The sequence below is a fragment of the Anopheles coluzzii genome, chromosome 3, assembly GCF_943734685.1.
Source record: "Anopheles coluzzii chromosome 3, AcolN3, whole genome shotgun sequence".
NCBI classification, from domain to species: Eukaryota; Metazoa; Arthropoda; class Insecta; order Diptera; family Culicidae; genus Anopheles; species Anopheles coluzzii.
In genome coordinates this window covers 64247372-64258491 of record NC_064671.1, presented here as the reverse complement: position 1 = coordinate 64258491, position 11120 = coordinate 64247372, and the positions used below count along the sequence as shown (strand labels likewise).

General features: G+C 41.5%; 1 protein-coding gene and 1 long non-coding RNA gene across 2 annotated transcripts; one reads left to right on the top strand and one right to left on the bottom strand.

Annotated features, from left to right (window-relative positions):
- Positions 1 to 2435: 2435 nt before the first annotated feature.
- Positions 2436 to 5532, top strand: LOC125907227 (uncharacterized). Its single transcript, XM_049608298.1, has 2 exons — positions 2436 to 4835; positions 4910 to 5532. Exons 1-2 carry the CDS (start codon positions 3753 to 3755, stop codon positions 4913 to 4915), a joined length of 1089 nt encoding a protein of 362 aa, XP_049464255.1. The 5' UTR covers positions 2436 to 3752; the 3' UTR covers positions 4916 to 5532.
- Positions 5152 to 5852, bottom strand: LOC120959417 (uncharacterized). The gene is made up of 2 exons (XR_005752187.2): positions 5515 to 5852; positions 5152 to 5424 (listed from the first exon to the last, which is right to left on the bottom strand). It is a non-coding gene; the product is annotated as an uncharacterized LOC120959417 (long non-coding RNA).
- Positions 5853 to 11120: the final 5268 nt, after the last annotated feature.

Below are 11120 nucleotides of genomic sequence, written 5' to 3'. Positions count from 1 at the left end.
TTGCGTATGTAAACATGTACAATGTTTATGTAGTTTTTTGCACAGAAAATCGCCATTTTTACCATAAATACGTAATATTTCATAAATATAATGCTTAAATGAATAAAAGCATTGATCTCAATCATATAATCTAAAAATGAGTGTTTGAATTTGCAAAACGATGCGAAAGGCCTCTAAAAAAACAACTTGAGCGATTTAAAAATCAAATTGCGCTATTGAAAATAGCATCGGTGCGGTGAAACAACAACGTTTGACAACTAAAGTGAATCTTGAGCTTCTGAAATTGTTTTGCTGACATTCTATTCTGACTTGTAAAACCTTGTATATTTCATACTTGAGCTCAAGAAATTTTTTGTGATGGATAAGCTTATTTTCACTCCAATCCGTTGTCTTGTACGACGTTGTGGCGTTCTATTGCGACTTGGTAGGGGAACAGCATTTGGAGAATTTCTTCCAGCCATTCTGGACATTATCAACCGCTAAAACGCTTAAGCAAACTCACCATGCGGAATTTGCTTTCTTTCTAGCCTTTCATAATAATGTATATTCATTTGTGTTGTGTCCGCACAGAGCAAACATGAGACGGTGTGTACGGCACAAACAGAATATATATTTTATCACTACTCTTTGGTATTATTGTATTACACGTATATAAATAACAACGCATACACACGCAATGCGGGGAGAGGACGACTGGTCCTGCTCGCACCGCGATCCAGTCACCGCGAGGACGTCACCGGATGACAGCCCTGCTGTCAACGGCGAGCCCTCAGGATGAGGCAGCGGTCTGTCCACAACATCTCCCCGTTTTAATTAAGCCGGTACGGCTTAAGCCAACGCAGCGGTTTTAATGTACTTAAAACCGGAGTGGCAAGCGTACGGCTCAAGTGGCGCTGTGTAAAACGGGGGAGAGTGCTGAACGGCCTCCGTGCCTAACGCTCGAACGGGATGAGCGTTGCGGGCTGCAACAGAGGGCAGCCGATGTGCTGCGCTCGCTCGTTCCGTTGCAGCCGCTGTGGTGTTGTTGTTGGTGTTGTTGTTGATGGTGCAACAGTAGCGGATAATCCTGCCGCTGTCGATGGCTGTTGCACCTGACGCCGATGATGATGAGGCTGCTCTCCCGGATGCTGCTGCCGATGGGGCGTCACTGTGCGGCTGAGCAGGGGGCGGCCGTGGTGCCGCGCGCGCTTGGACCGCTCAGCCGGAACCGCTGCACAGGGGCGACCGTGTTGTCGCTGCCGGTGAACTGCTGTACAGGGCGCGCAGGATGATGATGACGTTGACGATGATGATGAGGGTACACAGGGGGCGACCGTGATGCCGCGCACGACGACTGTGACCCGGGACACATACGATGTTGCTGCACAGGGGCGACAGTGGTGCCGCCGTCGAGATGCACCTGTGCAGCTGGAGCGCCGGCGATGAAGATGGACAGGGGGCAGCCGATATGCCTCAGCACTGTGCCTGCTCACCGGGCTCGACGATGATGCTGGTGCAGCAAGGGCGGCCGTGATGCCGCACACGACAATACTGCACCAGTGTGTCCGATGACGCTGCAGCGGGCGGCGGTGATGCCGTGTGACGACGGTCCAAAGCGGAATGTCCCCTCGCTTTGTCCGGTATAGTGCTGCAGCGGAGTGAGGATCCCTTCGGGGCTTCGCGCAAACCCAAGCGTGCCCATCCTGCGCGATGGCGGTTGCGCGATGGTGGAACCGCGATGGTGGTCTCGGTGCTGCATCGGTTCGTTGTAGGATCCCCCCCTACGCGAGGAGGATCCCATCCTCGTCGCCACTGTTGTGTCCGCACAGAACAAACATGAGACGGTGTGTACGGCACAAACAGAATATATATTTTATCACTACTCTTTGGTATTATTGTATTACACGTATATAAATAACAACGCATACACACACGCAATGCGGGGAGAGGACGGCTGGTCCTGCTCGCGCCGCGATCCTCACTGAGGAGGTCACCGGATGACAGCCCTGCTGTCAACGGCGAGCCCTCAGGATGAGGCAGCGGTCTGTCCACAACAATTTGTATATTTGGCAGATTGTAACATTCATGACTGAGATTGTAAAAACACGTAAACAATACAACTAAACTTTTATTGCAAAAAATTACAAAATGATTTGATTGCAATCAACTGTCTATCACACTTTGAGTTCCAAAACTTCTATTGATTTAATGAAAATTATACTTCATCCGCTAGTATGCCAAACCTGTATTAGATGACTTACAGGGTTTCGAATCATATAAGGGAATAGTTCAATCACCTAGGAGAATGTTGCAAATCGGTAGGGGAATATTGCATGCAAGCTGTGGATGTTTGCAATCACTTAGGGGAGTTTTGCAATCAATTAGGAGAATGTTGTAAGCGTACTGTGGAGCTGTGATCAGACTGTGGGTGCCGTAATATAGTTTATTTATTTATTTATTTATTTATTTATTTTTATTTTATTAATTGCTCGGCCACGTTGGGTTACAGCAATAGTGCTTACTGACTATAGTATACAATTATTCACGACGGAGTTGGAAGGAGTTTATGGTACGGAAAAGGAGCGAAGACGGGATCGGTAGACAGGATAGGATATGTTGAAATCGAACAGATCAGAAGTACTATTAAAAGACGACATAGCTCTTACAAAAGGCTCATTGCGAGCAAAACGTGTACGACATATAGGTAACTGGAGACGAAAACGATAACGTAAGGTGCGACAAGCTGCATACAAATGTAAGCGCGACAGAAGTGAAGGAGTATCAATCGTATTGAGCAATATGCCAGCGGCGAAAGAAGCCTGAGGGACCGAGATGCGGTGCTCCAACTTGGCAAGGCCTAATAGAGTGCATCTATCGTCATACGAAGGAAGCGGAATAGAGTAATGACCCAGCGACCTACGAAATACGATCCTTGTAAAACGTCTCTGGATCCTCTCAATCCTTTGGTGCAGAGATAGTTGGACAGGAGACCAGAGGACACAGGCATATTCTAGTACGGAACGGACCCAACAACAATAAAGGGACTTAAGACAAAAAGGATCACGAATTTCAGTGGACATGCGACAAATATAACCAAGACTTTTGTTGGCCTTGCTGATGACATAGTCCGTGTGCTCCTTGAAAGAAAGACTCGGGTCAAAGAAGACGCCAAGATCCTTAGACAAGGACGCACGGGGAATAGGGGCATCACAGACACTATAAGCATGAGTTATACTTGTAGAGGATCGGAAGAAAGACAAGACAGAACATTTTTCAGGACACAGGACTAAACCGTTAGAAGCACACCATGTAAAGAATTTACAGAGCCAGGATTGAAGGACTAGACAATCAGCTGTAGAAGATACAGGAAGAAAATTTTTAACGTCATCCGCATATAGCAAGAAGCCGTCAGGAGGAAGGATCGAAGTACAGTCATTGAGTCATATAGAATGTAATATAGCAGCGGTTGGCAAACTTTTAAGACAAAGGGCCAAATTTAGTAAATGATCTAAAGCCGCGGGCCAGGAGAAAGCGGGTTGTCTATTATTGTGATTTAAGTATTACATTTGTAGACGTATCATAAATATGAACCTTGGTCAACCTCACCTCAAAATGTATGTATACCTTATCCTTAACTGTCAAAAGGATATGACAACGTCTGTCATTCGAAAACGGAATCAGAAATAAACAAGTCGGAAAAACCTTGCTCCGTAAAAAACTCGTTTGGAATAAAACCTTAGTTTACATCTCAGAAGTGGGATTAATCTACAAGTATGCCTACAACAGAAGAAATAAAATGGTCATTAGACGCAGCTGGTATTGAATACCCAGAGACGGCAAAGGCGACGCAACTACGACAATTGTTTGCAGACAACGTGAAGAAGACAACAAGTCAGGAAATGGCGGCTGATAAAACACGTGGAGATGGTGATGACATAACCTCAAATGACGAAGCCGCTGCTATAGCCTCACTCGAAATGAAAGTAAAACGCCTGGAGCTAGAAAAAAAACTTTTATCTTTAGAAGAAGAAATAGCTGAGCTTCAACCAACTCACCTTAAACCAATATCGATGAATACTATTCAATATATAGAAACAATAGTGCCAAAGTTCACCGGAGAAGGCGATGAAGATGTGTGTGCTTGGATTCGTTCCCTTGAGGACATTTTCGTTATGACAAACGTCCCAGAGCCTCAAAAACTGCCGCTTTTGCGTCGATCGTTAACGAGCACAGCTGTTTTATTGGCACAAACTACTAAATCAAAAAATTACGAGGAGTTGAAGGGCGAATTGCTAAAAGAATTTAACAACAAGCCTTCTAAAGAAGTCATCTATAAAAATCTTAGAGCACGCCATCTGAACGCTAACGAAACAACGCTTAGATATTTGTTAGACATGCAACACATTGCAGCGGCAGCTTCAATTCCGGAAAACGAACTGGTGCATATCATCATTGACGGTCTCGGTGACCCCATACATACTGCATCCATGCGATTCATGGCAAAATCGATCGAGACGCTGAAACCTCTATTGAAAGAGTATGAATATATACGAACACGTGTACAGACAACGGTCCAGAAATCGTCTGTTCAACAACCACGAGTCCAGATTGCGCGAGCTGAACCAAACCAGTCGACTCCCAGATGCCTTAATTGCCGGAAATATGGACATTCGGAAAACTTCTGCCGCATGCCGATTCGACTTCCGGGGTCCTGTTTCAAGTGCGGTCAGACTGATCATGTCTATCGAAATTGTCCTCAACGGGTTCAGCAGATTGCCGTTACTACAAATGGTCCTGAACATCTAGAAACAACGCCTGTGACGGAACCAGTTTTTACTCTTAACGCCAACCAAGAGGTAAGTGTTGCCTATAAGAGTCAAGATGTATGGAGCAAATCACTAAAATTAGTTTCTCTTTTGGATACTGGTAGCCCTAAAAGCTTCGTTAATGAAAACGTTCTCCCTAAATCTCTTGTTGGAGAACCTAGGACGTCCATGTTGCGAGGAATAGGAGGCCCAAATTTATTAACGTTAGGATTTGTGGAGATGCGAGTACAACTTGCCAAGACCACGATACGTCACACCTTTATCGTCCTTCCAAAAATATACATGGAATGGCCAATGATTCTTGGTAGAGATGCATTATCCAAGTTAAATATTCAACTCAATCAGATACAAAATACGTACACTATAAACACTTTATTGAACATGAATAATATGAAAAAGCTGCCTTTAATAAAAACGAATTTATATCAAAAGCTCCATTCACTTGACATTGTAAAGAGGTCAGTCGCACGTCGGGAGGGAGATTGCTCATTTTCTGCTTTAGCTCATGAGTCGATCGATGTGTTTACCGATACATTTTCTTCTTTGTGTATGATAGATGTTGTTGATCAAACAAATCCCATTGATATTGGTAAAAACCTTACAAAATACCAAAGTGAAGCTGTAATTGAATCGATAACAAAAAATTATTTAGAGTTTCCTACAAATGAAATCGTACCCTCAACTTATACTATGAAAATAAATCTCTTACATGACACTCCTATTTCTACCAAACCAAGACGGTTGTCATTTACTGAAAGAGAAAAGGTAAAAGTAATAGTAAAGGACCTGCTAGAAAAAAATATCATACGCCCAAGTAACTCACCATACGCGTCTGCCTTAGTCCTGGTTCGAAAGAAAAATGGTGAAGTTAGAAAATGTGTTGATTACAGACCATTAAATAAAGTAACAGTTCGTGATAATTTTCCATTGCCTCTTATAGACACCTGCCTAGAACATTTGGGACATAAACAATACTTTACGTTACTAGACCTCAAAAGCGGATTTCATCAGTTAGTTATGGATGAAGAATCGATTAAATATACGGCGTTCGTTAAACCTGATGGGCAGTACGAATATACCCGCATGCCCTTCGGATTGAAAAAGGCTCCGGCTGAGTTCCAACGCTTTATTAATTCGGTACTTAGAGAATTTATAGAACGAGGGGAATTGGTAGTGTATATAGACGACATTTTGATTGCTTCAAAAGATTTTGACCAACATCTTGAACTGATCGGACAAGTGTTAAACGCGATACGCAAAAATGGTTTGGAGTTACGACTGGACAAATGCAAATTTGCCCAAAGGGAATTAGAATACCTTGGTTACAATGCAAACTGTTTAGGAATACGTCCGAGTGAACATCATATTAAATCAATTAAAAACTACCCCTTTCCTCGTAGCAAGAAACAAGTTCAACAGTGCTTAGGCTTATTTTCATTTTTTCGGCGGTTCGTTCCATCTTTTTCAAGTATTGCAAAACCACTAACAAACTTATTAAAAGAAACAGTACCATTTGAGTTTACTAATGAATGCATTCAATCATTCGAAACCTTACGAAATAAACTTATTCAATCACCTGTGCTGTCAATTTACGACCCTAGTAGAGAAACCGAACTACATTGCGATGCAAGTTCTACTGGTTTTGGATCGGTTTTACTACAAAAACAAGATGATGATAAGTTTCACCCAATTGCTTACTTTTCAAAAACAACATCGGACGATGAATCCAAATTACATAGTTATGAGCTGGAGACACTTTCAGTAATTTACGCACTCAAAAGATTTCACACTTACGTCCATGGCATTCCCATAAAAATAGTGACAGATTGTAACTCATTGGTCCAAACACTGCAAAACCGCAATTTATCAGCAAAAATCGCTCGTTGGTCATTATTCCTAGAAAATTATGACTATTCAATGCAACATAGGCCTGGATCATCTATGCCTCATGTAGATGCATTAAGTCGAATAGAACACGTAGCAGTGATAGATGATCTGGATATAGATTTCCAATTACGGATTGCACAAGCTCGTGATGTAAATATTCAAAAAATAAAAACTGAACTACAGTCTAGGTCAGTAAGTGATTTCACTCTTCGTGATGGAGTAGTATACAAACAGTCTTCACCAGGTCGATTTAAATTCTATGTACCATCAGAAATGATTAACAATGTAATTCGATATATTCACGAAAAAATAGGACATCTGGCAGTCGATAAATGCTATTTACAAATCAATAAGAATTATTATTTTCCACAAATGAAAACTAGAATTCACAATTACATTAAAAACTGTATGAAATGTGTAATATATTCCGCCCCCGTGAAAACTAATCATAAAAACTTATACACTATACCTAAAACTGCCAATCCCTTTGATACATTACATATCGATTTCATAGGTCCTCTTCCTTCAATAGATTCAAAGAAGAAACATTTGCTAGTAGTAATAGATAGTTTCACAAAGTTTACAAAGTTATACCCAACAATATCTACAAGCACCCGTGAAGTGTGCAATGCTCTTAAATTATACATGTCATATTACAGTCGCCCTAAGCGAATAATTTGCGATAGAGCAACATGTTTTACGTCCGATGATTTTTCAAATTTTGTATCATCTCGAGGAATTACACATATACTAAACGCAACAGGATCACCTCAGGCAAATGGGCAAGTAGAACGGGTCAACCGCGTCCTACGACCTATTTTAAGCAAACTTACGAATCCGACTAATCATGCTGATTGGACAGTTCAAATTCCATCGGTTGAATATGCGCTCAATAATACAATTCACGCATCTACTCACTTCTCTCCATCTGTACTTTTATTTGGAACAGAACAACGAGGACCGATTCTAGATGAACTGACAGAATACCTAAATGATCAAAATCAAGCTTCACCTAGGGATTTCAATACAATACGAACCATAGCATCGAATAATATTACCAAGCATCAAGGGATTAATGAACGACAACATGCTATCAAATCTAAACCAGCACCTGTGTTTACTGAAGGGGAATTTGTGGTCATACGCAATATAGATAACACCGTCAATTCAAACAAAAAATTTGTTGCTCGATACAAGGGCCCCTATGTTATACACAAAATACTTCCAAACGATCGGTACGTCGTCCGTGACATTGATGGGTGTCAAATGACTCAAATAGCTTATGACGGAATTTTGGAAGCTGATAAAATAAGACGATGGATAGTCCCTCTCCCTGGTGGCGATTGACTCTTTACAAACAATTTTGGGCAACACTAATAGCATAGGAATTGAGGGCAATTAATGAAGTCAGGAAAGGCCGAGCTGTAGACGTATCATAAATATGAACCTTGGTCAACCTCACCTCAAAATGTATGTATACCTTATCCTTAACTGTCAAAAGGATATGACAACGTCTGTCATTCGAAAACGGAATCAGAAATAAACAAGTCGGAAAAACCTTGCTCCGTAAAAAACTCGTTTGGAATAAAACCTTAGTTTACTCATTAAATAATTTTAGAAACAAAATAATTGATTACTGATATCAAGACGGTAGCCGGTCTCGTAGTACAATTATCAACTCGTACGACTTAACAACATGCCCGTCATGGGTTCAATCCCCAAATGGACCGTGCCGCCATACGTAGGACTGACTATCCTGCTATGGGGGGAAATTAATTAGTCACTGAAAGCCAAGCCCACAAGTAGTAAAGGCAGGCCTCGACCGACAACGGTTGTTGAGCCAAAGAAGAAGAAGAAGATATCAAGCAATGCGATTGGTATTACAGGGTTTTCCAATTGAGTTTAGACTAGCCGCATACTTCTTTTGAATAGTCGCATTAGATTCTTGACTAGCATCCTCTATTTTTGATTACGAGCAATGGATTATTGACTAGGAGCAATTGATTTCAGCAGGTCCTTGCATGACAGCCTAAGAGCGTCGCGTTTATAACACCCGGTGTGACAGATCGACTTGAATAATAATCTGTGGATATTATTTAATTTCATCCGCTCATTAGTTTAACGTGTTTGTTTTACTACTATATATCGTCCATAAAATAAGATATATTTTATCTGATAGGTTTTTGGTGCTATTGTTTTGATTTTATTAACGCACAATACAACACAAAAGCACTTAACGGCTGAATTGAAATATGCAGTAGTGAACCCACAGGCATAACCTAACCAAAAGCTAGATTAACCGTTAACTCTACAACCGGATACCCGGGTATGATTTCGATTTTTAATCTTTAATAACTTTTTACAGAGAAGTCGCCGCGACAAAAATTATTCATGTATCTTTAGACTTTTTTATTCTTTTTATTTTCGTGCAAAAAACATAATTAAAAAAAAACTCGAAATATTTTTTTTCTTTGATATACTTTTTGTACTCCTTACCTCTACAAGCGGCATACCCGGGTATCCCATACATTTTGTATGGGAAATGAAAGATTTTTATGCTAAAACTTTAAAAACTCCTGTTCTAGCCGTAGGAGTTGCATTACATTTGAAGAGAAAGTTACATACATTATAATTCTTTGCCTTTGTTTAGTTGATAGAATTTTAAAAATTCTTTTGATTTTTTTTAACCTTCTACTAATGATCACTCAGGCGGTAGAGAACCTTGGATTGAAGATAAACGAGGCAAAGACCAAACATCAGCGGACCTACCAATAAATAATCAGAATTTACGTAGGCGTGATGTACAGATAGGTGAACGCACGTTTGAAGTCGTCCCAGAATTCACCTATTTTGGGTCAAAGGTCAGGAACGACATCAGCATGGAAGCTGAGTTGCGCGCAAGAATGCTGGCTGCCAACCGGTCATTCTACAGCCTGAAAAATCAGTTCACCTCAAAGAACCTGTCGCGACGGACGAAGCTGGGACTATATAGTACCTATATAGTTCCGGTGCTCACATACGCCTCTGAGACATGGACACTGTCCAAATCTGACGAAACCCTCTTAGCCGCACTCGAGAAGAAGATGCTCAGAAGGATACTTGGCCCCGTATGTGTGGAAGGACAATGGAGGAACCGCCATAATGACGAGCTATACGTTATGTACGGCGACCTCACTGTCGTGCAGCGTATCAAGCTCGCCAGGCTCCGGTGGGCTGGCCATGTTGTACGCATGGAAACGGACGACCCTGCCCGTAAAGTCTTTTTAGGCCGTCCGCAAGGACAGAGGAGACGTGGTAGGCCCAAATTGAGGTGGCAAGATAGCGTGGAGGCGTCCGCCATTAAGGCCGGGATAACGGACTGACAGACGAAGGCGCGAGACCGTGAGCGGTTTCAGACACTCCTGAGGCAGGCCAAGACCTTCTCCCTATGTCTACTTCTCCCTATTACATGGAAATAACAGGACCTAAGAATAAGCCTAAAATGATCGACGACTACAACAAATTGAAAGGCGATGCCGACAATATGGACAAGTATTTGTCAGAATATACTACAAGAAGAAAAACCAATAGGTGGCCACTGGCTTTTTTACAATATGTTAGATGTAGCAACTTTTGCTGCATTCATATTGTACAAAGAAAATAATCCTCAGTATAACACGTCCACAAACAAGAGACGTATGTTCCTTCAACAACTGTGTGAACAATTGGCAATGCCAGAAATAGAAATTCAATCAAATAATATACAAATTATACGTCACTTCGGACCACGTAGTGGTTATGAAAGGAGGCCCTATAAAAGCACCAATTACTAATGAAACAATGACTCCAATTAAACAGGACGCTAGTGGTAGGGTTAAGCACACCGGGACTTGTTTCCTTTGTGTTAAAAAAAGGGTCTACTAAAAAAGTTTGTGATGAATGCAAGAAACCAGTTTGTGCACATCACTCCAAAATTATAACAAAGTGTGATCATTGTGGAGACTGAAATCAAATCAAAATTAATTTTCTTACTCTTTTTTGTTTTGCTGAATGTAAATTAAGCTTATATATTCATAATTAATTTAATTTACTTTAAGTATATTTCCTGCGTTTGAACTACACGTTAAAAAAGTTGAAAATAAAATATGATTAATGTTGTGTTTGGAGCTTTTGTACTTAAATATTTTATTACACTCATACAACATACAAAATAAATAAGATACACAATACACAATACACTTTAAAATAACACAAGTACGGTGGCCGCGCACCAGCCGCACCGAGCGCCCCTGCCGAGAGCTCCTGCTCGATCGGCTCGCAAACACAATCTAACTGTGCGCTCGGCACACACTAAGCCTTGCGCTGCTTAGTGTGTGCGACAGTGTGCGTGACACACTGTCGTCCCCCTGGACGTTGATCGGTGGCAGCGCAACTGCCACGGCAAGTCCA

Coding starts and splice junctions, on each gene's coding strand:
- LOC125907227 (XM_049608298.1), top strand. CDS start 3,753: ATGCCTACAACAGAAGAAATAAAATGGTCATTAGACGCAGCTGGTATT.